The 27,674-nt window shown below is 53.2% G+C and overlaps 8 protein-coding genes across 8 annotated transcripts; 4 read left to right on the top strand and 4 right to left on the bottom strand.

Annotated features, from left to right (window-relative positions):
• Positions 1-1,599: 1,599 nt before the first annotated feature.
• EsH8_I_000186 (sialidase family protein) lies at positions 1,600-4,116 on the bottom strand (the record flags this gene model as incomplete). Its single annotated transcript, XM_083267599.1, has 5 exons — positions 1,600-2,781; positions 2,833-3,339; positions 3,400-3,488; positions 3,548-3,744; positions 3,797-4,116. The coding sequence occupies 5 exons, from the start codon at positions 4,114-4,116 to the stop codon at positions 1,600-1,602; spliced, it is 2,295 nt and encodes a 764-aa protein (XP_083118037.1).
• Positions 4,117-6,465: 2,349 nt separating this feature from the next.
• EsH8_I_000185 (GMC family oxidoreductase) lies at positions 6,466-8,406 on the top strand (the record flags this gene model as incomplete). The annotated part of the gene is made up of 2 exons (XM_083267598.1): positions 6,466-6,884; positions 6,945-8,406. 2 exons carry the CDS (start codon positions 6,466-6,468, stop codon positions 8,404-8,406), a joined length of 1,881 nt encoding a protein of 626 aa, XP_083118036.1.
• Positions 8,407-10,370: 1,964 nt separating this feature from the next.
• EsH8_I_000184 (uncharacterized protein) lies at positions 10,371-11,845 on the top strand (the record flags this gene model as incomplete). The annotated part of the gene is made up of 2 exons (XM_083267597.1): positions 10,371-10,568; positions 10,625-11,845. The coding sequence occupies 2 exons, from the start codon at positions 10,371-10,373 to the stop codon at positions 11,843-11,845; spliced, it is 1,419 nt and encodes a 472-aa protein (XP_083118035.1).
• Positions 11,846-12,793: 948 nt separating this feature from the next.
• On the bottom strand, positions 12,794-14,033 carry EsH8_I_000183 (uncharacterized protein; the record flags this gene model as incomplete). Its single annotated transcript, XM_083267596.1, has 6 exons — positions 12,794-12,843; positions 12,891-13,093; positions 13,213-13,308; positions 13,368-13,491; positions 13,551-13,697; positions 13,781-14,033. 6 exons carry the CDS (start codon positions 14,031-14,033, stop codon positions 12,794-12,796), a joined length of 873 nt encoding a protein of 290 aa, XP_083118034.1.
• A 1,577-nt stretch (positions 14,034-15,610) lies between these two features.
• On the bottom strand, positions 15,611-17,179 carry EsH8_I_000182 (uncharacterized protein; the record flags this gene model as incomplete). Its single annotated transcript, XM_083267595.1, has 1 exon — positions 15,611-17,179. The coding sequence occupies one exon, from the start codon at positions 17,177-17,179 to the stop codon at positions 15,611-15,613; it is 1,569 nt and encodes a 522-aa protein (XP_083118033.1).
• A 3,364-nt stretch (positions 17,180-20,543) lies between these two features.
• On the top strand, positions 20,544-21,982 carry EsH8_I_000181 (CE1 family esterase; the record flags this gene model as incomplete). Its single annotated transcript, XM_083267594.1, has 6 exons — positions 20,544-20,996; positions 21,066-21,437; positions 21,502-21,576; positions 21,636-21,815; positions 21,872-21,908; positions 21,963-21,982. The coding sequence occupies 6 exons, from the start codon at positions 20,544-20,546 to the stop codon at positions 21,980-21,982; spliced, it is 1,137 nt and encodes a 378-aa protein (XP_083118032.1).
• A 1,918-nt stretch (positions 21,983-23,900) lies between these two features.
• EsH8_I_000180 (transmembrane amino acid transporter protein-domain-containing protein) lies at positions 23,901-25,661 on the top strand (the record flags this gene model as incomplete). The annotated part of the gene is made up of 1 exon (XM_083267593.1): positions 23,901-25,661. The coding sequence occupies one exon, from the start codon at positions 23,901-23,903 to the stop codon at positions 25,659-25,661; it is 1,761 nt and encodes a 586-aa protein (XP_083118031.1).
• A 161-nt stretch (positions 25,662-25,822) lies between these two features.
• On the bottom strand, positions 25,823-26,698 carry EsH8_I_000179 (uncharacterized protein; the record flags this gene model as incomplete). The annotated part of the gene is made up of 1 exon (XM_083267592.1): positions 25,823-26,698. One exon carries the CDS (start codon positions 26,696-26,698, stop codon positions 25,823-25,825), a length of 876 nt encoding a protein of 291 aa, XP_083118030.1.
• Positions 26,699-27,674: the final 976 nt, after the last annotated feature.

Below are 27,674 nucleotides of genomic sequence, written 5' to 3'. Positions count from 1 at the left end.
CGAGGGGCTGTAACTCAAAACCAGCTTGTCCCTGTATCCTGACGATTAATGACGGGTCTTGAGGTGCGAACCAATCGCATTCATCTGTGTCCGAACTCGACTCCCGCGAATCCACTTCAACCGGCCGCTAGCCAGCATATGGAAATAATGCAAACGTAGCCTCAACCACAAGGGACAGCGCAACTGCAACAACAACGCCAGGGTCACAGACACCTACAAAGCGCAGCAAGCCGTCCCTTGAGGAGATCCCCCGACTAGAGCGGCAGTGGTTGTATTAACGTTGCCAACAGCAGCGTTACCAACAGCAGCCCTGCCAACAGGGCGAACACCAACAGCGTCATCCAGGCAGAGCAACTAATCCACCTGAACATGCAGAAAGCTTATACTGGGAACAACTGTGATTTTGGCACAGCCGTCCAAGCCATCCAGCCTCAGGGGCAATACGGCATTTGTTCAAGGCGTCTCATGGAGTCTGGTTGGAGATGGACACTAAGATTACCACTGTTAACTATAAGTCTGATAGAACAACTATGGGGTATAGCTAGTGAGGCGGGTACCCAAGGAGTCTGTTGCGCAAGCTGGAACAGGCGACCATATTAACCTAAATTTCCGTGGATTCAACCAGGGGTACAAGGGTTGTACGTTTGTCCTGCGGTTGACAGTCAGGCCCTCTGGTTACGTATAGGGTGAGTGCCTAACAGAGTAGACAACCTAGGTCTCGCAGACCATCTAGTTGTAATTCCTCGCAATAGTGAAAGGACAACACGGCGTTGCCGTTAAGGTTTTTGAATGCAACAAGAAGAATAAAACAACTTACCTACAAGTTGCCCAAGCAATACAAATAGCAGGCGTTCTTATTGATCCCAGCGAGTCTAAAACGCAAGATAAACCTGCCGAGAGGGTGGCTGCAGTAATCAAGAGGAAGGCGCAGCAGTGCGGGCTACTGCTAAGCTGTCGGAATACCTATGGCTTGACATCGTTTCTTATGCAACCTACCTATACAACAGAATCACATCGGAAGCTGGAAACTGCCGACGCGGAAATAAGCGAAGTAGAAGACTATATCATAGGTCCTAAGCACCGGAGATCTATAGGGAGATCAATAGATGGGTCAACCTATCAGCATTGAGGGCCTTATGCTTCCCTTGGGAAAGGCTATTCTCTCGCCCCCAAATCATCGTTTCGGGGATTCCGAGCACATGGAGATCACCCTGGCTTCACCCCAGTCTCATAGAGCGGCAAGCCACACCGAGCTAGCCTATTGCCAGAAAGTACGGAGCCGAGGAAGCTCCGAATGTAAATTCAACGTAATGGCGTGCAAGTCTTGGAGAACTGTTTAATTTAATCTTTTGTTTCAGCCACTAGACGCGTTTCAACATTTCTGCTCAATCTGAGCCGAGTTGTCTGTCTCTTGTCAATCCATCACTCGGGGGCCAAATTATTTCAATGTCGTTATGGAATAGGGGAATGATTTCACACAAAACTTTGAGTGATTTTAACATGATATATGTCGTAAAAGCTACGAGCCTATGTTCAGGTAATTGATTTCAAAATATAGCTACAAGAAGTGTGACATTTTCTTCGCCCAAAACCTCCTCTCTAGTGCTGGTGGGGAGCTCTTCCGAGTCTCATGGCTCGGCCGCGCATGTGTCTTCTGGCGTGAGCAGCAGCAGGGGCGGCAGTAGAGTTGGAAATCGGGCACGAGCTGTACATGACTCCGCGACCGTTGGTTCCAACATAGACCACGTTAGCCTCGTTGGCAGAGCCAACGAGAGCAGCTCCATCAAGGGCGCCAAAGCTCAGAGTGCCCTGGAGATTGACCCAAGTAGCGCCGAGGTCAGCGCTGCCGTAGAGCCGCTTGCCCTCGGCACCATCGCCGAACACGTAGACGTTCCAGCTGTCGCCGCTACCCTTGCCAACAGACACAGCGTGGGCGTTGGTAGGGCTGGACAAGGCAGTGAAGGACTGTCCGAAGTTGGTGCTGTGGAAGATGCCCGAGTCGGTTGAGACGAAGATCTCGCCAGCTGTGGTGGGGTGCGCGACGATGTGGCGGATCTCCGTGACGTTGGCGAGGGGAGATTCGGCAAAGGTGGCAGCGCCGTCGGTGGAAACGTAGAAGGTCGCCTTGGATCCTGCGTAGAAGACGGTGTTGTTCTTCTTGTCGCTGGCAATAACGCTGCTGGCGGGGAGGGTAACGTTCTCGAGCTTGCCCTCGTTGCGGCTGACCTGGACGCCCGTGCTGAGGGTGGACCAGAGAATGGTGTCGCCGTCAGCAGAGAAGGCGACAGTGCCATCGGTGGCAGTTGTTCCGGTCGCGTTTACAACACCCCATGTTGCGCCGCCGTCCTGGCTGAGTGCAAGCTGAGGAGAATCGGTGGCCTTGCCGATGCGAACAACCTTGGTGGCGTCGTTGCCGGCGAAGTCGATCGAAACACTGCTAGCCCACCAAGGGTCTGTCCACGCCGTCTGAGGGGCCTTGTCGACGTCGGCAATCGTGCTATAGGTAAATCCGTTGTTGTCGAGGGTGGCCATGAAGAGCTCGGAGCCGCCGGGGGCGCTAGCCAGGGAAGAGACGGCCATTTCCTCGATACCGGAGGCAAGACTCTCAATCGTGACGGTCTTGTTGTTGTCCCAGTTAGTAAGATCGTTACCGCCGTACAGGGTGAGACCGGTGCCGTAGAACCACTTGTCGCTGTTGGTGGGGTCGATCTCGAGCGACTCAATCATCCAGCCAAGCTTCTTGGTATCGATATCGAGGAAGTTGGTTTTGATCCAGGGGGCCTGCAATATGTTAGCTTCTCCATCACGATTAAACAACTTTGTAGGACTTACATTGGCTGCGCCGATGGTGTACTGGGGCGCGACGTTGCCGTCGGCACCGTAGTTCCAAATTCTCTTCCATGTGGCGCCGGAGTCGGTGGACCGGAAAAGCACTGCATCAGGGTACCAGCTGTTCAAGGTGGCGACAACGAGCGTTCCGGGCTTTTGCATGTCGACGCTCAAGCCACCAAACCCATAGTAAAGGTCGCTACCAGAGGTCGGGGTGATGTCAGTCCAGGTGCTGGAGGTCAGGTCGTATTTGTACACGCCACCCAGGGTGCCATCGTAGGGGCCAGTTCCGTCAGAGTAGCTGAAGTAGATGACCTTCTCGGTGGGCTGAAGTCTGGCCTTGTGAGGGAAGAACTTGGCGGGCTGGCCGGCAACAGGGCCCCAGGTCGCACCGGCATCGGTGCTGACGTAGACCGAAGCAGTGGTGTTATCAGCGGTTCCAACAAAGATTCTCGAGGTCGCGCCATCGACAACTGGGGAGGTCTCGTCGAAGGTGACAAAAGTCAAGCCCTGAATGGAAATGCCCGTTAGCCCAAACCCTCACAACATGCGTAACCTGTGTTCGCGTACCTGGAGATCGCCGTTGTAGGCGTCGCTTGCCGCGCCGGGGCGGAAGGTGCCGGTGGCCTCGAATGAAGAAACCTTGGAGAAGGTCACGCCTGTATAGCATTAATACCAATGTTCCAGAAGCACGCAATACTATCGAGTTCATGCATACCACCGTCCGTGCTCTTCCACAGACCGTTGCCGCTGCGGGCACCGAAGTAGAGAATCTCCGGGTTCTTGGGGTCGACAGCGAGGCGCTCGCCGGTTCCACGGCCCGGCATGTTGCCGCCCACCTTGAAAGGAAGGGTAGTAACCTCCCACGACTCGCCCTTGTCGGAGCTGCGGGCGATCGTGCCATTCTTCGGGTCCCTGTCACACGGTCAGTCATCTTGAAAAGTCCGACTCCTGCGGCAGACAGTACCAGTCGTTGGTGTACATGCCCGTCGCAATGAAGACCTTGTTGGCATCAGCGGGATCGAGGGCCAAGGCGTCGATTCCCCATCTGTTCCAGTCCTCATTACCGGCGAAATCGTTGACATCAGTGACGGGCGTCCACGAATCGTCGTCGTTGAGGCGATAGAGACCACCAATGTCGGTCCGGGCGTATGCCACGCCCTTCTCGGTCGGGTGGAAGACGATGGATGGGACAAATCCACCACCGCCCCCGGTATGGACGTTTTTCCAGTTGCATGCCGCGCGGACGGACGCCGCGGCGGCCAAAAGAAGATTGGCGCTCCTCATGGTTGGAGGCTATATGTGATTTGGGCAAGGCCGGTCGAACCCGAAAAGAATCGATGAATCGTTTATGGACCAGCCAGTTGAAATGAGTGTCAGTTGAAAGGAACGAATGTCGAGTGAAGCGAACGTGGTGGGAAAGTGAACGACTGGACAGAACAGGTAACGCGCATGCGACTTGTCAATTTGAGGAACCATCAGCTATTTACATATGAGTTGGGTTCTCCATCAGGCCGGGCAAGAATACAGACTCGGCCGGATGAGCCGACAAGGGGTTAAAGTTGCCATCTGTATGCGATTGCACTGCCAGGGAAAAGCGGGAAAAGCATCTCGAATAGATTGGAAAGCCTCCCCACGAAAGTTTAATACGAAGAAGAACGTTCCTAAAAGGGATTCCGACAGCGACGTTGATTGACGCGCGGGCCGTCCGGTTCGCCTAACACTAACAAGCAAGTGGAAGAGGACAAGGTCGGCCCATCAGAATCAAATAATCCACCAGTAACTTGCTCAATAACCTAAAAATGAGGCAATTGGAGTATACCATGTGATGTCATGTCCACACGAGGTTGAAAACTCGCCAATTGTGCAATATGTTGTAGTTTACTACTGTGTCAAGTTAAGGTGGTGCCCCTGGGAACTTTAATTAAGGGGGATAATGGGACGAAGCCGGCTATTGGGTTCCAAAAACTAGCAGCTAACATCCTTGCGACTTTGGGGGCGGGGGGCCCTGCTTATGGCGACTAAGCGGATATGCTAATTTGAATTTCCCTTTTCCATTCCTTTTTTTCTTGTCCTTTGCTTCATTTCCTTTTTTGTCCAAATCTAGAAAGTATTTTTTACTCTTGGCATCGTACCATGGCAGCTAAGCACCAATGGACGCTGAGAACTCGGGTATTCCCCTCTATGACAAAGGGAGTTCAAGTTGAATACGGTAATCCTCATGTAGCCGGGGACCAACTGTGAATACTACTGCTATCAGTTGTTCGTGAGAAGGCGACAAGAGGCAACGCACCAAGAGCCATAAGAAAAAAAATCGATGCAACTGCCACCGGGTTTCTACACTAGGAGCGATACCCCTGCCCAAACCCCATCCAATTTGTTACATCGCCAAATCCCCTCCTTCTAGCGATGCCACCCCCCCTGTAAGAACCCTCCAGAGAACCCCGACTGGACCATTGATTAGTACCCTATCCATAATTGATTGAATATTGCGAATACTCAACCGACAAGCACTATAACTAGCAAAGCATAAATCAGAGATAAACCTCACTTGAAAAACTCAACCTTGATGGCAGTTGTTCACTTCCAGTGTCTGTCTCCCTTTTTACCAGTTACATACTAGCAGGTGGATTTGTAATAATTTGTACAGCCACTTGCCAAACCCCAGTATTTGTGAAGATGTCGATGATGTCAACACTGAATGAAACCTTCCTGCTAGTTGGAAATTGCGACTCGAACTCCTTGGATCAGAACTTAGGAAAGACCTAAGGAGATGACCTGAAGTATATTATCTACCTATTCACGTCCAGGAGTTGTTTGTCCAGGTTATTTTTGAAACTGTCAAAGCCGGTGCTTGTACCCAATTAGGACACTTTTTGCGACTACATATGTGGCTGGCCTAAACGGTCAAAGACTGAAAGAAAGAATACGGATCACGATACCGTGCCCCTCCTGGTATTTGTATTCAATGAAAGGTCCAATCGAATCTCTCCGTTTTGAGCGCCATACAAAGTCAACATGGAGTCCGTTTGCTGGCTTGGCTGCTTTTAGCCCAAGCCCGTAAAAATTCGGGGGTAAATTCACTAGAGGCTTTTTAAACTTCGACTTCGACTCTCTCCGAACGGGCAGCCAAAAATGAATTCTGGCGCTTTGCGTCACGTCGCCCCCGCAAGTCAAAGCTGCCACGTTTGTGTACCTGGCAATCATCGAACCTGATTACGCTTTTAGTAACATCCCAAAAAAAGGTGGCCAACTAAGCAGCACGCCACTGTCGGACCAGGAGCCCCTAAGACGGTGACTGTTGCCCTGAGCTTCCGCGATTCTAAGGTCCGTTCACGCGCTAATTGAACTGTCTTTACCAAGATCACTATAGACGGAATTTAGTACACCTAAAGAAGCCCGAAATGTCACGAACTTCTATTGTCTCGTCGTGAATCTAGCTGTGATAAGAATTAGAGGCTCATACCAAAAGCCGCTTGTTCTATTTCAGAGTATCCGTGGGTTCCCGCAAGCACTAGGAGAATCCCTTATAAGTACTTTATTGATCCTTCCAACTTCGAAATGGCCTCATACATCTGCCCTGTGTCAGCATCATCTTTCTATTCATTTATATTGTTCGTATTTCATCTGCTCAACATGCGAGTATCTCATACTCTCGCAACTTTCGCTGCCGTGCTTGGGCTAGCAAACGCTGCCCCAGCCGAAGACGCACAACAACATGCCGAGTTCAAGCGCCAGCTCGGTAACAGCGCAGGCGACACTGGAAAAGATGCCACATTTGACTATGTTATAGTTGGCGGTGGCACTGCTGGTCTGGTTATGGCTAACAGATTGAGTGCCAAAAGTGATGTTACCGTGGCCGTTATCGAAGCCGGCACATTCTACCAAATCACCAATCCCATCATTGGCAACACTCCTGCCGGCGACACTCTCTTCGCCGGTTCCAGTCCGCTGGACACGAACCCGCTCGTGGATTGGAATTTTGTAACGCAGCCGCAAGATGGTGCCAATAAACGACGCATTCACTATGCCCGCGGCAAATGTCTTGGCGGAAGGTATGTGGTGAACCGATCCATGCCTCTCTTTCTTTCGGCATTCTAACCAAATCCTCTCAGTTCTGCTCGCAACTTCATGATATATCAGCGTGGTACTAAACAGTCCTACCAAAAGTGGGCAGACGCCGTCGGCGATGAAAGCTACACCTGGGACGCCCTCCTACCGCATTTCAAAAAGAGTGTCGCATTTACCAAGCCCGGCTCCTCTCGCTCCCCCAATGCCAGCGCCGAATACAACCTCGACGCGTTCTCCCCTGCTGGCGGCCCGCTTTCTGTCTCCTATGCCAACTACGCCCAGCCATTTAGCACCTATCTCGAACCCTCGCTCAACGAGATTGGTATCCCGCAGGCCCAGGACTTCAACAGCGGCGAGCTGATGGGCGCCCAGTACTGCGCCGACACCATCCAACCCGACTCGCAAAAGAGAGAATCTAGCCAGACATCTTTCCTCAGCGAAGCCATCGGCCGTAAGAACCTGAAGGTTTATCAGCTGTCTCTTGCCAAAAAGATCCTGTTTGACGGCAACAAGAAGGCAACTGGCGTCGTTGTTTCCTCAAACCTCGGGCTTACTTCCTACACCCTGAAGGCACGCAAGGAGGTCATTCTGTCTGCCGGTGCCTTCCAAAGCCCCCAGTTGCTCATGGTTTCCGGCGTCGGGCCCAAGGACCAGCTGGAGAAGTTCAAAATCCCCATCATCGCTGAGCGCCCTGGTGTTGGTCAGAACATGGAGGACCACGTCTTTTTCGGTCCTACGTGGCGCGTCAAAGTCCAGACACTGACACGCCTCGCCAATGATCTTATTTACACCGCCGCCCAATTCGCCGTCAATTACTCCATCTTGAAGCAGGGACCTCTCACCAACCCTGTCTGCGACTTTCTCGGTTGGGAGAAGGCTCCCCGTAATCTCATTTCTTCGGAAGCTGCCGCGGTCCTCGACAAGGAGTTTCCCCCGGATTGGCCTGAGATTGAGTACCTCACCGCCCCTGGTTACGTCGGCGACTTTGCCAACCTCCTTCTTACCCAACCCAAGGACGGATATCAGTACGCCACCATCCTCGGTGGCCTCGTTGCCCCTCTATCCAGAGGCACTGTTACTCTCGCCTCGGCCGACACCAAGGACCTGCCACTTATCGACCCCAAGTGGCTCACCGACTCGACTGATATTGCTGTCGCACTGGCTACATTCAAGCGTCTCCGCCAAGCCTTTTCCAGCAATGCCATGCGTCCCGTCTTGGCCGACAACAAGGAGTACTTCCCTGGGCCCAAGGTCGAGACGGACGATCAGATACTCCAGAACATTCGCAACACCGTGATGACCATTTGGCACGCAAGCTGCACATGCCGCATGGGAAAGACCGACGACCCGATGGCTGTTGTTGACAAGGACGCCAAGGTGATTGGTGTTAGTGGTCTGAGAGTCGTCGACGCTAGCAGTTTTGCGCTGTTGCCTCCTGGCCATCCTCAAAGTACAGTCTATGCTCTAGCCGAGAAGATTTCGGCCCAAATCCTGGCTGGCTACTAAGTCCCGGGTTAGCGAGAGACTGAAATTTGCACATAATCGATTGAGTATATAACTGTGATGGTATTTCGGTTACGCGTAGATACTGCCATTGGCAACTATAATGTAATAGATGTAAAATACGATCAAAGCGTTGAGTAACGATAACTGAATACCTAAAGCAACCAAAGGGCCATTCTTAAACGTGTCTTGAGGTCGTCTGTGATACCACCCGATTTGAAGGGATCTTAATTTCTTGGTACTTCTTAGGCAAGTCCAATAAGTAAAGGGATTCACTAAATAGTCTTATTTTTCTTCATCTGAAGACCAAGGTTGCACGAAAGAACTCCCCTCAGAGTTGCGGAATCATCATGTTGATGCCAGTAGGCAATAAAATAGACTTGTACATAGACGTTTTTTTCGGGATTAATCGGTTTGAAGAGGGCGTTGGAAACAATGTGTACTAGGTCCTATCCCATTGCCAATAAAAATTACACGTCATTTTGGGAGGCCATGCAAATGCGGGATCTTCATCGTCACGACACCATGCGCTCCTTGCAACCCTAGCTCGCATCAAGAGTGCACTGATATCCGACCACGTGGTGGCGCCAGTATGTGTAGATCGATCATGGGTGTGCTTTTAAAGGTGAAGAAAATTACATGGTACACCTGGTTCTCTGTGCAGGTCCATATATCTCATCATATATCATGACGTGAGTGAGAAAAAGAAATTTGCCCGTATAAATACTTTGGCTTCATCGTCTCATCTGACGCCGACTTGGAGCAAAAACTGCTGATTTACCACGGCCCAAGACCGCTTAACCTACTTTGAGCGTTGGCCCTGGTCCTAGACCCAGATATTTTATGGATGCTTAGATGAATTATGTGTTGCCCAATTATTAAAGTCCCTTGACGCGGCAATTGCATCCGACCGAGTGCAAAATAGACGTAGGAGCAACCACATTCACTACTCAACATGATTGATGTATTGGTACGTGCCAAGGTGATAAATATACCGCATCCCCAACCAAACACACTTGAGCCGATTTCCCATCGCGTTCAATCGCCAATTTTCAATCGTAATTTCCCTTTGTGGCTAGATAATTGTTGTCGATTGCGTTTTCACTCCCACGTTCCCGGTATCCGGCCCATCCACAACGGAACAATCCATGCTCCCCACATGGCCGACTGGGGCGGTGCTTCTCTCAGCGCCTCGGTTGCTCCACGGCCGCGCGTATATTTCGCTCTTGCGCACCAGTTGTCACTCTTTTCTACCTCTTCATCTGTCCATTTGACAGGGCCGTGACAGGGCCGTAGCATTTTGCATAATTACGAGTACCCCGTGTGTCTGATTTAGGCACTATGGCATTGCCACCCATCCTTTTGAAGGTGACGAGTCGTATTTCAGTGTCATCTCTTGGCCCCCTTCACTATTAGCAAAATCGGCAAAGGAGCAACGCTGCCAATTCGTGAAGATCACTGAATATCAGATTGGCATTGCAAAGTGCTCACCTTCAAAGGGATGGCTGTCAGCATGAGCTAGAGCTTCGGCAGTAAGCCGATAGGCTCGAGTGCAAGGGCAAACTTGCAATCGCCACTTTTGGACCCCATTATCACGTCGCGTGCCCTGCATGCCATCCCTGCCAATGAAAACAGCCACCAACATCCGGCAAATGGTTCCAATAACTCACGGCCTACATGCCCCAACTGGAAATAAATTTCAATACAAGCGGGTAAGTACCCCCTGCATATCGCCAATGGAGCGGCAAAGTGCGTAGCCACCCGAGACTTCCATGCAACGGCGTGGCGTGGCGAACACGTTCATAACCGCGGCATGCATATTGGATCCCTTGAGCCGTTCGTTATTGCCGCTCTTTAAGTACTAACCATCCGCCGGAAGAAGTTAATGAATTTAAGCAGGTTGTCTCATAGCATTGAGCACTGACTTTTCTATTCTTATTCTTTATCATCCCTCCTCGTAATTCATAATGTCTGCTCACCTTGCGGCGGTCTTTGGCATCCTGTCCCTTGCGGCAGCGGCCGCCATTCCGACCAGCAACACCACAACCATAATCGAGAGGGACGTTGTAATCCTCGGTGGCGGTGCTTCTGGCGCCCACGCCGCTGTCAGACTACGCGAAGATCTGAACAAGACCATTGTCGTCGTTGAGAAGCAGAACCGTCTTGTAAGTTGTCGTGCATCACAATTGGAAGAAGGATCTTGAAACTTATACATGTCCAGGGCGGCCATGTTGCAACATTCACCGACCCAGATACTGGCAACCCGTACGACTTTGGCGTCAACTCTTACACTAACTACACCGGCGCCCGGGAGTTCTTTGCCCGCTTCGATATTCCCGTCCAAACCCCATCTCGTTCGGCCTTGACAACCACGTACGCCGACTTCAACACCGGCATGGCTACGAACTACTCTCTGCCGGCTTCAGCAAATGTCACCGCTGCTCTCAACGCGTATCTCGAACTTTGCGAAAAATACGAGTCTATCATCATTCCCTCATACGAGAACTTCCCCAACACCACCATTGGAGTCCCCGAGGATCTGACTCTCAGCTTCTCCGACTTCGTTGAGAAGTACAATCTTCAGGCCGCGGTGCCGCGCATCTTCCAGACCACCGGCCTAGGGATGGGAAACCTTGCCAATCAAACGACGTTATACGTCATGCAGGCTTTCGGCGCCCCTATAACCCGCTCTTTCCTAGGAACTGTCTCCTCTTTTGTGCCAGTCTCCAAGCGGAACCAGGACCTATATGATGCTATTGCTGAGCTTCTGGGCGACGACGTGCTTCTTTCATCTACAGCCGTTCAGACTTCGCGTACCGACGAGGGCGTCGAGGTCCTTGTCCGTGGAGCCGACGACAAACAAACGCTTATCCGAGCCAAGAAGCTCCTAATCTCTTTCGAGCCTACCATAGCCAACTTCAACGGCATTGATATTGACGAGGAGGAGACCGCCGTGTTCTCCAAGTGGGAGTGGTCCACAGTCTACGTCGGCATTGTCTCCCACTCTTCTCTGCCTAGTAGCTACTCTTTAACCAACAATGTACCGAAGAACTGGCTCTCCCTCCCCGACACCCCATTTGTGGGCCGCTTCGACTACCTGGGCGACGACAACTTCCGTGTTCTCGTGACCGGCTCATCTGACTACAACACCACTGAAGCGCAGAGCCTGGTCGAGAAGTCGTTGGAGCTGCTAGCCTCCGCCGGCACAATTCCGAGCCTTGGAACCGAGACGCTTAACCTCAAGGCCTGGGCCGATCACGGTGCTATGCACCTGCGCGTGCCTGGTTCTGAGCTAAAGGCCGGTCATATCACCAACCAGTACGCGCTGCAGGGACACAAGAGCACATACTACACGGGCGGCGCGTGGTCTGCACAATTTACAACTATTCTGTGGGAGTACAATAACCAGTACGTTCTGCCCAAGTTGCTGGCTGAATTTTAAGCAACGGCGGTGATAATGAAGGGTGGCGGACGCCAAGGCAGCGGTAATGATACATTTCAAAAGCGTTCGTATAATCAGGTAGCATATAGACGTGAGTTTAATAGAAATAATGAGTAACTTGTCAATAATTATTTTTGTCATTGTCGTATCACCGTTGTCTAGCTAGGAATACTTTTCATACAGCTTATTAGAAGCCAGCAGCTGTAGATGCTTCGACTTGCGATTAGGCCACCTCAGACTTTGAACAATGAAGACGGGACTTGACGCCCCTCTCTGGCCAGAATCCACACTTCCCATTCCTATCTACATGGAAGCATCAGCCACACAAGGATAGGATTCTTGAAATTCTTAACACCCTTTAGCCCAACGAGTTCCTGGGTTCCGGAGCATTACTCCACCCGCGATGCTTACCGTCAATGGTCCCAGTCCGCACGCACTTCATTTGATCCCTGTATAAACTCCATCGGTGCCTTCATTATAAGTAAATGGATCGCCCGGCGACCGAAGCCCACCCCGTTGAATCCGGCAAGCGGCCAAAGTTGGCCCACCGCTGACGTGGACAGGATCAAATCGGGTCATTTAATTCTAAAGGGAGGGTTATTGATTGTTCTATTGTTGTAATTCAGGTTTCCGCACTTTACATCCTGGACATGCTATGAAATCGACATCTTTACTCTGACCTTCATTCTGGTTAGCAGCGCATGGAACTCATCGGCTTGGCTGCTACGATATGGCTCATTAGGCGAGTCATCACGTAAAATATATATATATATGGGAATTGTCGCTATAGTATGAAAACCTATTACCCTACGATGTAGGAACCCTCAATCTCAAATGCCGCGCACAGTAAGGCTACATATGTTTCGCTTGTATCCGACCTTCTATCGACTACCGCGCCCCCACTATCTCACACTAACCTCTATTGTTTTGATAATACCGTTGGATTTGTCAGGGTGGTTGCCACTCGTTGTGTCCGTCGTCTGCTTGCCTCTCGTCCCCTGACTTGAGCCGGGGTTGCAAGACGTGACTGTCGTTATTGTCTCACTGTTGGCGTTGCTCAAACCGTGGCTACTATTGCTAGAGCCCACGTTCCACTCGTCAAGCTCGTACTGTACTCTTCCTATCAGCGTGCCGTCACGGATAAGCACTTCCCTGTTGCTCGGTATGCTATTGGCGGTTCCTTTTCGTCGTGAGCGACTACCGTACAAGTCGTGTGTGTAGTTGTCGTAGGAGGATAGGCGGAGCATCCTACTAGCCAGAGGTTTTAAAGCTGGCGCACAAGCTGCTATAATACCTAATTGAAGTTGAAGACTAGCAGAAGAGACGGTCAGAGTGAGTTACTTATCGTATGAAGTCGGTGCACTCACAATCCCCAGAGCTGAATGCTCTGGTTGAATGTCTTGTCCGAGTCAGTGCTGGCTGTGATCTGGTAGAAGGCTTTGACAATGCCCATGGCGACAGCGCTAAAGAACTCGTTCAGTGGGTTTCTCTTCGTGATAGCTGTAAGTTTCCATCTTCTTACAAGTAACCAAGGCTCAGGATTCCAATAACATAGATTCGGACTCTCTGCTTCATCTGCAGCGCCCAGATGATTGGTACGGGCAATAGAGCCAAGATGAGATCAGTAATGATGTTGAACGCTAGACCTGTTGTCAGTCGTCTAGTCAAAAATCCAAAAATCCAAAGGAAACAAATGTCTACGTACATGTGTTGACGAGGCCAAACTTATCAAGGGTGTTGCCACTTTTGCAGGTGGGAGGCGGCTTGGTGTTTTTATCCCAAAAGCCCGACATTGGTTTACAATGGAAGAAGAAGGGAAACATGCCCCCAACACAGTAGAGGAAGGTAAAAACTGACTCAATCGTTTAGTTTCATTTCCCAACTGCAAGTTGGTAGATATGCCATCGATTCTCGCATCCAATGCTGATAACTTACCGATGGTTACCCACAAAGCCCATCTGAACGATTTTGTGGTGATGAGGCGTAACAGGTTAAGAGCTATAGAAATCTTAAGCCACATGATGGCTCCAGAAGCCGAGATTATTGACTGCCAGAATGTAGCATGCCGAAATGCCACGATATCGTACTTCTTGTCGATCGTCAAGAAATGCTTGCCAAGACCATACCGCGTTTGGATAGCAAAGATGATCCAACCGCCAAAAGCGCATATCAAGAGCCCCAGAGCCATTAGTTGACGAACCCTTGGTATTTTCAATGACGACAAGAACTCACCGCTGATAATATAATTATCCAGTCATCCAATCCGGGCGCCCGGAGGACCCAGACTCTGGCATAGATTCGTAATCCAACAAATGCAAGGGCCAGAACATGGAAGATGGTAACAATTACCATAATACGCGCGGTGTTGCTCTCAGCCGCCCATTTGGGATCCAAGTTTGTAATGCCTGTTCCGTTTGCGCTGTTCATCATTATTTGCCCGATGATGTCGAAAGCCGGTGCATTGTGGGTGACTGGGCAATATTTGGCGGATCAGATCCTTCGGCGGGGAACGATTTGGCCCGTGTAGACGTGGCGACTCGATCGAACGCTGACAGCGAATGTGGTCATTGCTGTGGCTTAAACTCTCAAGTCGACAGTTGCAAGAAGATGTGAGCATGAGCAAACCTTGAATCCCTGCAGCCATACCGAATGTGTGCGCCATGCTCTCCTTTAGACTGAAAGGGCTCTCTATGCCGCAATGACTGCTCTTTGACTATAAAAAACGATTATTGAAGTCCATTTATTATTAGACTAGACGCAAGAAATAGTGAATATGGTTGTTCGTCTAGAATTCCAAGCCGCAACAGAATATCACGTATGCCCAACTTGCGCTCCATATTGAACTGTAGTCTGGGTCAGGTGCCATTTCAACAGCCTGACAAAGTAAAAATACGTAACAAAAGGTTCCAGAAAGAACAAGGAAAAATGTTCGGGAAAATAGGTATTCGAAAGAACCCGTTTCTGTCGTATAGTGGCAGTTACCACATCCACTTCATCGTCATCGAGGACACTGAGATTTGGCACAGTTTTGGCCCAAGCGCTGTTGGTTAGGGATTATGTTTCGTCGGCTCTAAGTTAAGCCAGCACCACAGTTTAAAAGAAAGCATAACTCGGAGCGTCGCCGCGGACATAGCACAGCGGGAGTCTGAGGAAACACGTAGACGAGTCATGCTTTTCAGCCTCAATCAAGGTTACCTTAGGCACTGTTCAGATGTATGATTGATCAGGGCCGTTCTACCAAAAGATCCCTAAGAAAACTTGCCATTTTTAAGTCCCAAATCTTAAATCAGGTCATCGGTCCACAGATGCCTTGGTGCGAGCATAACGTTAGCTGACCCCTTTCATCCCTAAGCATCTCAAGGCTGCTAGGGCACATACACGTAAGGCTTACAATCAATTGATTGATGAAACGTAAATGTACGAAATGAGCATTGAGGATGCCCTGGAAAGGCTGCCGGCTGTCAGCATATTGCGGATAATTTATGGTGTAAAGGTGGGTTTGATTGAACTTAGGAACCAATTAAGCGCACCGAATTGAATGATTCCTCACAATTGCCAAAGCTTTCAAAAGCGAGAAACTTCGGCCGATGCATCGATCAAACAGAAACTTAGGGCAAGGACTGGTTTAGTAGAACCCGAAACCGAAAACACAGATAGGGGTATCCCTGTAGAGGATACGTAGCGCTGACAAAAGTAAACGGTCATATTATGGCATTTCTGCTATGATAATATATACAGGAGAAGGCTGCCAACAAACAGTTTCAATTATACACAGTTCCAGCTATCGGGGCTGGTTGGGTCCCCGGTGCCCTTGTACACATTACGCGTAGGGTACCTGCAGTGCTTTCTTGTGAAAGCAACAGAGCCGTCCTTCGTGCCGTTGACATACGCCGTTCCGAGAATTGTGTCGGGGGCCACGCCCTCCTCGACCCAGCGGACGATGGCAGAGAGGACGTTCCTCTCGGGCTCGTATCCAGCAACGGCCTCCGCCTTGTTGCCAATAAAGGTGGCGCCAGGGCCGCCACTGCAGTGGTTCATGCCAGAGATGCGGAAGTACCGGTAGAACTCGTCGAGCTGAGTCGAGTTGAGTCCCATGGTGCTCGAGACGTGGTTGTAGTAGCGCGCAGAGTTGTCGCTGCTAATGATGGGGTCCTGGAGGCCGTGGTAGTGCAGCACCTTGGTGCCGCGGTTCTTCACGGCGGAGAGATCGCCCTCCCAGGTTTGGATGTTGCCCGGGTTCTGCTGGGCAGCTACGGCATAGTCCTTGGGGCCGAGGGTGGCAGGGTCCCAGTTGCTGTCGTTGTAGACGACATTTCTGAACCAGTCTGTGGTGTACGAGAAAGCGCGGCCGGCCAGGAGAATCCCGGTGGCCTGGGCCCCGGGCTGCAGGCGAGGGTAGACAAGGGCGTCATCGAGGCCGTACAGGTCGGAGAAGACGGTCCTCACCGTCTGGGCCTGGATTTCGGTCAAGCAGTTTTCGGTCTGGCCGGCACTGCAGATGAGAGCCTCGGGGCGGTACTGGCAAAGGTCCGGATCCTCAATGATTCCATCGACGTGGCCGTCAAGGTTGTCGCACTGAGCAAGAACGTCCTTGTACACAACGTTCCAGAGGTCCGCCGAGAGGAAAGTCGGCTTATCCGAGGTGCCGGTGGCAGTGAAGAAGTGGCCGCTCCAGGAAGTCAGGTTGGTGAAGGCGAGGGCAGGCGCACCAGCCACGATGCCGTCAAAGTCTTCGGGGAAGTCCTGGGCTTCCTTGAAGCCCTGTCTGCCTCCGGTTGAGCATCCGAGGTAGTACGACTTGGTGTGCTCCTTTCCGTACAACGCTTTGGTGGTCTCCTTTCCGATGACAACACCGGTGTGCAGCGAGCGGTAGGCAAAGTCCTCAATGACGCCCGGGTTGTTCAAAAACGGCTCGCCAATGGTTCCGTTATGGCCGTTGTTGGCGCCGACGGCAGCAAAACCTTGCGACACGGCATAAGCGATATCTTCATACTGGATGCAGCCGCCTGTTCCTCCGTTGCCGGTGCTCAAGAAGCGGCCGGTCCAGTTGGACGGGAGCCAAGCCTCAAGGCTGACGTTGCTCGTCGGTCCCGTGGTTGTCAGCATCGAAACTCGGCAAATGTCGACGGTAACGACTTGGCCGGGACGGCCACACGTCGGGTGGTTCTCCGGAAAGGTGATGTTGGTGCCGGCGGGAACGGCATTGGAAAACCAGACCGTGGTGTTTGGCAGCTTCAGCGTGTTTACCAAAGCACCACAGTCGTCGGCGAAAGCGCCCATAACGTACTGGGCCGCCGGTACAAGCAGCATCGCGGAGAGGTTGAGCGACTTCATGTCGGAGAATGGGCTTTGCAGTGGGCAGGTCAAGTCCATCCAGAAAAGTCATCGACGGGCTCCCGGGGGTAAATGGCTCTTTATGTACTGGTAATGCCTGCCGCTCTTCTGCGCTGCTGTGTCGGATACGCTTCTCAATTTGACGATGTCAGGCGTAGGTCTCGAAGAACCCCGGCACCAAACCGTTGCCGCTCGGCAACCCCATCGGTGGCCTACTTCTCAGGTGGTGGATCGGCAATTGGCACCGGCATCTCCCAGGCCATGATTCAGGCACCCATCTGGGAGTTTTGGCACTGACAGCGCGACTGATGGTAGACTTCATTTTCCCCACACCTGGAATGAATTTGAGGGGATGCCCATGCATCGGCAATGCCTAGTGCGGAGAGGGTGGCCGGGTTGGGGTATGCTTCCGGGGTTCAATCGTTGTGGAATAATTATCAACCGGCCGGCAGGCAAACCCGTCCTAGCCATTTGGTGGCTTTGCTCATGAGCAAAAGAGTGTTTAGCCCTCTGAGGGGAGAGCTAAGCCCGTTAATGGCGTGGAGATCGACCGATTCAGCTTACTCGACTCTAAACCAAGATGAAGCTTGTTTGGACTGTGGAGGTGTTTGCTGACAAGAGCAGTGTGAGTTGAAATTAGGGCATATGGATTCGATGGGGTTAAGGTCCCCCAATGCTACTCTACGCAGGAGATCGTTTTCCTTGTGCGGGGAGGACTCCGCTTCTGTCAGGCATGGGCCTTGGAGCTCAACGTAACATTGGGATGCCACCATCACAGAAGGGCTGCAAAGCGACGCTTTTCTGCCCGCCTGTGGCAATAGAAAATTCTTCAGTCTGAGGCTCGAGAGTTTGGGCCTCATTTCACGGATGCCTTCCGTGTTTGAATCTGCAGCCCTGTTCACTTTGCCCTCGAGAAAAAAAAATTTGGTGTTTCAAGAGTCAAACAAACATGAATGCAGGGAGGGCACCGCCGATTGAAGAACGATTCAACTCAACCGGGAGCATCCCTGGGCCCTGCGCATCTATCGCTGCCAAGACTCTGCAAGTACGTAGGCCCTGCAAGTCGACCGTTTGAGAGCTTTACGGAATCAATTTGTTTCCTATTCTTGATTACTGATTACTACCGCTTACCACATGGTAAGTAATATTGGGACCCCATACGCGTGTTTGCTACTCTACTGCCCCTTTAATATGCCTGTAGGAATAAGAGCGCACCTGCCTGGGTATACCGGCGCGGCGTTATGCTCGGCGTCATCTAGTCTCCTTTCATCGTCAACGTTGCACACATGACACCCTATTCTTCGGCCGACTATAGAATGTCGCCGGATGAACCCCGTTTCCTTGAGAGGTGACTGGACCGGAATTGCCGCTCCTTGCCAAACCCCAACTGCCCAATACAGGTCCAGGTTCCGAGGCAAGTCGGCGCAGCTGCCGATCCTCACTTCTGGCACTTGCCACAGTTAGAGGTCTGTTCGCAGAAGAATCGCTGTAGGCTTACCAATGTAGCGTTTGCCTTGCATTCTGTCATCCAATTGACTGAACGACGCGTACCTTAGGATTTATTCCCTGCAAGGTCTGTTCAGTACAGACCCGATCCATTCATTCTTGAAGAGGAGCTTTTCTGCCCAGGGCGAAGTAGTTTGAACCGACCTCGCAGTTGGTTTCATAGCGACTGCGGGTATGTCATGGACGAGTGGTTAGAGCCTGTCTTTCCGTATCTACCGTCATTGCTCTCGCCCTTGAATTCGGCAGTCTTTAACTGATACTGCTACTTGCTGCATGTGTAATTGCTTTATCTTCGCCACTTTTCGGCCAGTTTTACAGATCGAAATCCACAGTCACCATTGAGACCAACAGCAACAGAACCTTGAAGATGGCAAAGCCATCGTCGCGACGGGAGGGCAGAGGTATGGCGGCAAACCCTTGCAAGAACAATCGGCTGGAGCAGCTTTGGAATTCTGGCGCCAGACTTTGCGCAGAATCCACACTCGCGTCCACCATATCCAATTCGTAGCCAAAATCTCCGCCGCGGTTATTGTTGATCGCCGACTCTTCCTCACGTGACGCTGCATCTCAACGCCCACTGCCACTGGTTCGTCCTTACCTGTTGACGATTACATCATCGCGGACTTGCATGGCACAGCCCTCGAGCCGTCGTCTCATCGAGGACAAGGTGAAGCTGAGCAACAACAGCTTGATACCAAATATGGCAGGTTTAGCCGTGACCTCGATATTATCGCCGACTTCCCTTGGCTGAAATAGCTTTTCCAGCCCTGAAAGACTCGACAGACGTCGCTTCTTCTGTAGGCGCAAGCTCAGCAGTAACAAACCCATCGACCACTTGGCCAATGAGTCATAGGAGCAGCGGGCGAGATATGCAATTGAGAAGTAATATTGAAGGAGAAGTTTGATACAAGCGAATAGTGTCTTTTAATGAGTAAGATTACGATCAATACAAGATATTTCGGTCAACAAAAGAAAAGAAGAAAGGAATAAAGCTGATACTAAGTTGCAGCTTTTGAGCGAACCTCGCTTTCAGTAACCGATGAAGGGGTGGGGTAACTTGAAATCAACTTGGGGGAATATTGGCCCAATCTAAGAAACCAAAAAGCATCGGGCGTGGGTGGTATCGGGAATCCCGGGATCCCGGCTGGCCGAACAGCTGCCCCAATCAAGCCATGTTTTTGTCGTCACCAAGCTTCATTTGGGGTCTCATGGAGGCAACATCAGCAAGCCATGCATATTATCCGGATTGATCGCGGAACCTGTCGACAATATCGAACCCAAGAACGGGAACATCCGCCCAAGCGATTGGCGGAAGAAGATTCCGCGCCTCGAGCTGCATACGCGGGGTTCGCTTAACAACCATGCGGAGACGGTCCCCGTTGTGCTTCTAGCCATCTCTTCCCAGATGCAAGATGATCAGCCGTTATCTCGGGCCAGGTCCCGTCCACACACTTCAACAATCGGGTAGGGTTGGCCTTCTCCGCCGACGGACGGCCTGCACCATCGCCGGACTTATCTAGAGGCGCACGCCACGTGCGTGAGGGGTGGCCGCTACGATGACAGTTAACGAACTACAAGCTTGGAAATTCGGCAACGCTGATGTGCAAGAATGCGAATACGGGACGGATTCGGCCAAGAAGAGGCGGGAGTGGCATCCGGTCGACAGAACGTTACTGGGTCCTTGGGAAACGGAGGCTCTTGATCCGCGTCACCCATTGAAGCGATAGTAGGCAGACCACTTCAGCATCAGACAGCAGTACGACTTCTTTCTCGATAGATAAACCAACGACGGCCGCTTCACCATGTCCCCGTCCCAAGGTGTTCGCCCAGCACCCTGTTAACCGCATCCCCTGCAGAGATGATGAACTTCCTAACGCTTGCCCTCGGGGCCCTGGCCCTCCTTACCACGGTCCTTGGCGCCGAGGTTGTGCCCCGCGCCACATTCACCGAGGTGACCAACTACGGCTCCAACCCGACCGGCACGCGCATGTGGCTCTACGTGCCGCAGAACCTCGCCTCTAAGCCTGCCGTCGTCGTCGGCATCCACTGGTGTAGCGGAAGCGCGCAGGCGTACTACCAGGGCAGCCAGTGGGCGCGGTACGCCGAAACGTACGGGTACATCGTCATCTACCCGCAGACGCCGTACACGCGTGATAACTGCTGGGACGTGGCGTCCAAGATGACTCTGACGCACGGGGGCGGTGGCGCGAGCAATTCCATTGCGAACATGGTGGATTTTGTGCTTACGCAGTATGCGGGGGATAAGAGCAAAGTGTTCGTGACGGGCATCTCGTCCGGTGCCATGATGACGGTACGTGTGCCACTTGTGACCCTTTGACTCTCGCGGTACGTGAGCGGCGTCGTTGACGGGGGATTTTAGAACGTCTTGGCTGCGACCTACCCCGATGTCTTCGCGGCTGGCATCGCCTATGCGGGCGTCCCGGCGGGCTGCTTCATGTCCGTCGACGACATCCCCGACTTCTGGAACTCAACGTGCTCGACGGGGCAGTCCATCTGGACGCAGCAGCAGTGGGCCAATGTCGTGTACAACATGTACCCGGGCTACACCGGCGCGAGGCCTAAGATGCAGATCTACCACGGGTCGGTGGACGAAGCACTCAATGTGCAAAACTACTACGAGACCATCAAGCAGTGGACCGGGGTGTTTGGGTACTCGACAACGGCACAGTCGACAACGGCTAACTTCCCGAGGAGCCCGTATACGAAGTACGTATTTGGGGACAAGCTGCAGGTGAGCACATGACGACCTTAGGCTGGGTATGGATGGACAGTGAGATGATTGATTCTGCGTGCAGACTTTCCTAGGTGCCGGCGTCACTCACTCCATCGACGTGTTTCCCGAGGAGGACCTCAAGTGGTTCGGCTTTTTGGTAAGAACATCAGAGAAAGAACATCTGTCGGGGCCTGGCGCATCTGACTTTCTTCGCAGACACCAGTGAGCTCGTCGGCAGTTTCGGTGCCGCCCTCGACTACGACGCAGGTGTCTACGACGCTGCGAGTTAGCACCACATCGACGGCCGGAGCAACGACGACAACAGCCCCGGGAGGATCAGGGACGGCGCCTCAATGGGGCCAATGCGCCGGCATTGGCTGGACAGGAGCGACTACGGTACGTCGCGAATACACGATTGATGCTGACCCAGTGAATGCTGACTTGCTGGGTAGTGCGCGAGCCCCTACACGTGCAACTATGTCAATGACTGTGAGTTAATCGATGCATACAAGGTCATGTAACAGTGCTGATGAAGACTCGTAGGGTATTCTCAATGCCGGTAGGCAACGTGGCAACTTTCCGGGACCTGATGATGGGGAACACCAAGTATAGGTTGTCCGGAAATGAGGAATGCTTATGACAAAACAAAGCGTTTGTCCCTGTTTTCGGATATGTCGACTCGGCCCGCCTGGCCTCCTCAATCTGAATATAGAAACACACATGAAAAGAGACGTATAGCGCTGAATGTCGCAATTCCCTTCACATCGCTGCACGCAGATGAATGCGCTGGCTGGACCGACAGTGAGGCATACTGAAGACTGAACGGAGTTCTGCAACCGGCCAGCTGCAGCGAAACTCGGCAACTTATCTGGAGGGAGGGGCCGTGGAAGAATCGAGAGTGAGTCCCGATCTCGGGTTGGCCGACCCGCCCGCGAGACACAAACATTCCAGCAGGGAAGGGAAAAACAAACCAAACAAGGGCTTGTCTCGGCAGACGAACCGCGATCAGGTCTCAGTCTCGGTCTCACGAGGAGAAACATGTGTCGAATGGCTGAAGAAGGGTGGATATTGGCAATGCAAGCTCTGCAGTGACAGCGGCATGTCTCGTTCCTCCATTGCGATGCGCCCATTTATCCCCAATATGCATCATTCATGCGCTTCCACGTGCGCCAGTCAGAGCTGGCGATTTGGCCGCGCCCTTGTCGACGCCAGATCACGTGATACTGACCGCTGGTTACCATCGGAGAAGCTCCGACTTGGGTGAATCTCGTTTCTGCAAGGCCCAGGGGGCCGCCATATGCATCGAAGGCTGAGTTTCCCAGGGTCTGGGTGGCGTCATGCCCCGCTGCCGAAGACAATTTTTCTTCGATCCATGGGCCAGCGAGCCTGCATAGTAGCGTAGCCTCTCCCAGTCAACAGTCACAACAGTTGACGCAACTCCTCGGTTGATGCGGGTAGCAATCGGTCTATCCAGTGCCGTGACTCTCGGCTGTTCGGTAGACTCACCCAACGCCGGGGAAGTGAAACTTTCCAGAGCTCGAAATGCTTCTGTCAAGCCAACAGACAATAATGTCTGGGACATACCGGTACTGACGGCCCAATCTACTCCAAACCGAGACACCTTGCGGAGGGTAACGTGATCTTTTGTCTTGCCCCCTTGTCTCAACCGCCCAACACGGCTAAGGACGTTCCTAGTGTCGTTGACATGTCCATGACCCTTGCTCCCTCGGCTTAAGCCTCACCGCCACAACCTGGAAGTTGTTACCTCAGCACTTCTCGATGCCAGCGTCAACCATTCGTCAGCCGGGGCCAACCACGCCAACTCACCCCTGGACATCTCCACTGCCGATCCGAAACTTGGCCGTCCCTCTGCATAGGCGACACCTCGCACCGCGCTTGCTCTGCGAACTGACGTAGAGCCGTAACGCCATCTGGACTAGAGCCTCTGCTGTGTCCTTTTTTTGCTGCGGGTTCCCGCTGTGCTCCCGTTGGTCTGTCAATGTCTCCCCCACCCCCGCGATAGATCGTGACCTCGTCGACGCCGTCTCTGCCCAAGGGCATGGACGTCGTCGCAAGTATCCCCTTACCGTTCTCTTCCCATCTGTGCTCCGCAGTGGACTGCAAGCGGCTCGAGCTTCGCGAAGCCATGCCCACCAACGCCGTCGTCGCCGCCGTCGCCGCCAACCTTGAAAAACAACGTTGAAGCTTTTCGGGTTCTTCCCTTCTCTCCCGTGATCCCATGATCAGAACTGCGACAGAATAATTCGCGAGCCATCCTCAACCGAGGCACCTCCATCTTTGCCTACCCCCCTTCTGCCCTTCCACTCCCCATTCAATTGAGACTCTCGAAAGTCCCGGGGCCCAATTCCTCTCTCGCTTGATCACTTCCAGCTGTTGTTGCTGTTAAAGTCTCCAATTCGCCGCAAATCCCCGTCATCGACAATACCCCCCATCGAGACTGGCTGTGCCGCCTTGCCCATCATGTCCGACACAACGCCCTCGTCTACGGACGAGCGTCTACTGACGGCCGTCATCGCCGAACACCTCCCTTCCGGCTACGGCACCAGCTTCGACGGCGTCCGAACCCTCTCCAACGGCGACCTGACCCAACAAGCCTCCAATTCCGCCCCGAACCTCCCCACAACCGAGTCCGACGAGCAAGAGGCCTCCTCCCTCCTCCTCCCCGGCGGCGACATCCACCGCGACCTCTTCAAGATCTCGGCCCGCGAGCAGGGCGTTAAGCGTGCCCAGACTTTCTCGCACCCGCAGCGTACCGAGTCGGGCCACGAGTCCGACCTGCCGGCCGCCTCCGACATGCTGATGCCCCAGGGCTTCCGCCGCCAGTTCGTCATGCAGAAGCACAACTTCACGGCCGCGAACCTGCCCATCACAAGGAATTTTGTCGAGTTCTTGGACTTTTACGGCTCCTTCGCCGGTGAGGACCTGGCGGACTCGGATGACGAGGCCATCATGTCGGACGACGAGGAGGAGGCGCAGGGCGGCGCGCCCACCGAGACTCGCCCGCTGCTGGGAAGACGGCGGTCCTCGCGCTTCGCCCGCAAGGCCGGCGACGCGAGCACCACGAAGACCTTCTTCACAACCCTCAAGGCCTTCATCGGCACCGGCATCATGTTCCTCCCCAAGGCCTTCAAGAACGGCGGCATCCTCTTCTCCTCGCTGACCATGCTCGTCGTGGCCGCCATCTCCATGGCCGCCTTCCACCTGCTCCTGCAATGCCGCACCCGCTACGGCGGCGGATACGGCGATCTTGGCAAAGAGATCTCCGGCCCGCGCATGCGCGCCCTCATCCTCGCTTCCATCACCCTGTCTCAGATCGGCTTCGTCTGCACGGGCCTGGTCTTCGTCGCGGACAACTGGTTCTCCTTCTTGAAGGCCGTCACGGGCGGCGCGAACCCCCTCGACTCGACCGCCCTCATCGCCCTCCAGGCCATCGTCATCGTGCCCCTCGCTTTCATCCGCAACATCTCCAAGCTCGGCCCCGCCGCCCTGATCGCAGACGTCTTTATCGTCGTCGGCGTGGGCTACATCTGGTGGTACGACATTTCTGCCCTGGCGACCCGCGGCATGGACCCCACGGTCAAGCTCTTCAACCCGAGCTCCTACACCCTCACCATCGGCGCCTCCATCTTCACGTTCGAGGGCATCGGCCTCATCATCCCCATCCAGGCGAGCATGAAGAAGCCGGAGCACTTCGAACCCCTGCTGGCGGGCGTCATGCTGCTCATCACCTGCGTCTTCACCTCCGTCGGTGCGCTCTGCTACGCCACCTTTGGCGACCGCACAAAGATCGAAATCATCGACAACTACCCGCAGGACAGCCGCCTCGTCAACGCCGTGCAGTTCATGTACGCCCTCGCCGTCCTCGTCGGCAACCCCGTCCAGCTGTTCCCCGCCATGCGTATCCTCGAGGGTAAGATCTTTGGCTACCGCTCCGGCAAGAAGGACCTCTTGACCAAGTGGAAGAAGAACGCCTTCCGTACGGCGCTCGTCGGAGTTTGCATCGCCGTCTCCATCGCGGGCTCGGCGAACCTGGACCGGTTTGTGGCGCTGATTGGGTCGTTTGCGTGCGTGCCTTTGGTCTATATTTACCCCCCGTACTTGCATTGGAAGGGAATCGCCGAGACCAGAAAGGAGAAGATCTTGGATGGTGCCCTGATGGCCCTTGGACTTGTGGGCATGGTGTACACTACTGCCATCACGTTGGCGACCAGCTTTTTGTAACGAGTTGAGCGGTGCTGTGTAGAATACAAAAGACGGTGTGAAGTGTACCAGAGTCTGTGTTATTACAGAAAACAAGAAAAATACAAGAGTAGAGTTCACGAACCCCCTCCCTGCCTGCTCGGCATCTATGTTCTGTGATGTATTTTGTCTCGAATAGTCCCTCAATCCTCCCGCCACCTCACAGCCCAGTCCCCTTTTGCAAAACTCGGCTCAACGACATTGCCCTGCATGACGGCCTCGCACTTCCTCCTCTCCTCGCCCCCGCCCAGAACAAAGCCGAATACCACGCCCCTGCGCGCCGCGCACCGGACCATCTCCCGCTCATGCGCGCGCCTCTGCCCCTCGGCCCTCTTCTCGCGCATCTCGTCCGTCTCCTCGATCCTCTCGGCGCGCCCCTTCTCCCCGCCGACGCTGCCGTTGACCTGCGAGCGGGCTTGTGGCGGCCTGACGCGCTTGCCGCTGCGCACCGAGAGGCTGGCCTGCACGCTGGGGTGGAGCTCCGCGGACCTGGTGCGCCCTAGGCCCAGCATCTCGTCGATGATCTCCTCCCCGGGGTCGTTGTCTTGGTATACCTCGCCAACGTCGATGGCCTCGTCCTCGTCCGAGTGGTCCTTGCCCGGGATGACCCTCGAGGCGCGGTTCTTTCTCCTGCCGTACACCTTGCCCGGGTCCTTGCGGTCGCCAAAGACCTTCTTCTCGACGAGGTCGCAGGGGATGAGGGCGCGCGTGTCGCCCTTGACCTTCTTGGCGCCCTCGACCTCCTCCTCGCCCTGCAGGAACCGCACAAAAGCCTGTTCGATTTCCCTGTCCAGGCGGCCCGGTTTCTGGCCGCGGCAGCGCGAGGAGCAGTATTTCGCCTCGGACTTCGTCTCGGGCTTGGACGACGACGACTTGGACGAGGCTGTCGACTTGCGGCTAGATATGACCCGTCCGCAGGTGCGGCAGTAGGGCGTGGCGTCGCCGTTGGGTAAGAGGTAGAAGGGCGCCGGCGTGGCTTGGGATTTGGAGGGGCGGGACCAAGAGTCCATCCAGCTCATTGTGGAGGTGTGGAGGGTTGTAATGCAGGGTGACGGGAGGTGGGTTATGCGGGTGGTACGGGCGATGCGGGCGAGTCGTCGGGCGAGGTGGAGAGGAAGTGGTCGAAGTAGCATCTGGAGGTGGTTGGTGGGATTCGAGGCGGTTTTGTGACATGACAAAGGGAGAGTTTGGAGATTGACGTTGGTTGATCGGCCTACCTTCGTACAGCCTACGTCATCGATAGGATTTGGTCACTTTTCTCCTGCGCCCCTGTCGAAATCTCCTCTGAAGCCTACGAAATATGGTCCTTTTGGGGTCAGACTAGGTACCGTGAGGTTTTATCTGCATTTCCAATATTGGGACCCCTAATTGGTCTGCAGTGTTCTGAAGCTGCCTATCACGGCGTCAAGTCGCGACATGGTGACAGAGGAAATGTGTAGCCCACGATTTACGGCAGGCTTCAACTCCTAATAACACGCTTTTATCCTAAATGTCCTCCCTGCATTGTAATTGCTGACACTTTGATACTTGGGTTGCAATTACGGAATGGAGTCATTATGCTCCTTGCGGTTGTCATACTCGCACCATCTTAAGCATTTGCATCAACAGTTTTAACAAGTGAGCAAGAGCACGAGAGGGACCTCCGTCAGTAAATGAGTACGTGGTCCGTGCATTTCTTCGAGAAGACCGACCTCCATCGAGGACTGGATGTTGCTGAAGACTTCACTACAATAACTCCTTAGAACAAACGAACTACGCAGACTTAAATTATTTATTTTAGATTAAGATAAATTTCATTGAATTGTTGTGTCGCATAGAGCTGGCTGTGCTTCCTAAAACATAAAATTACAGCAGCTTCTCTGTCCTCCACCCACCCCACAGGCCGATTCACTGACTCTCAACTTCGTTTTCACCTTTATCAACCTATCATTCACTGTCCCTTCTTGCTGGAGCATTAAACCCCTGATACATTCAAGGCTAGGTCGTTGGGCGCGT

Source organism: Colletotrichum jinshuiense, chromosome 1 (genome assembly GCF_051148585.1).
Source record: "Colletotrichum jinshuiense chromosome 1, complete sequence".
NCBI lineage: Eukaryota > Fungi > Ascomycota > Sordariomycetes > Glomerellales > Glomerellaceae > Colletotrichum > Colletotrichum jinshuiense.
Note: the sequence above shows the minus strand (reverse complement) of the source record. Positions and strands in the feature narration are given on the sequence as shown.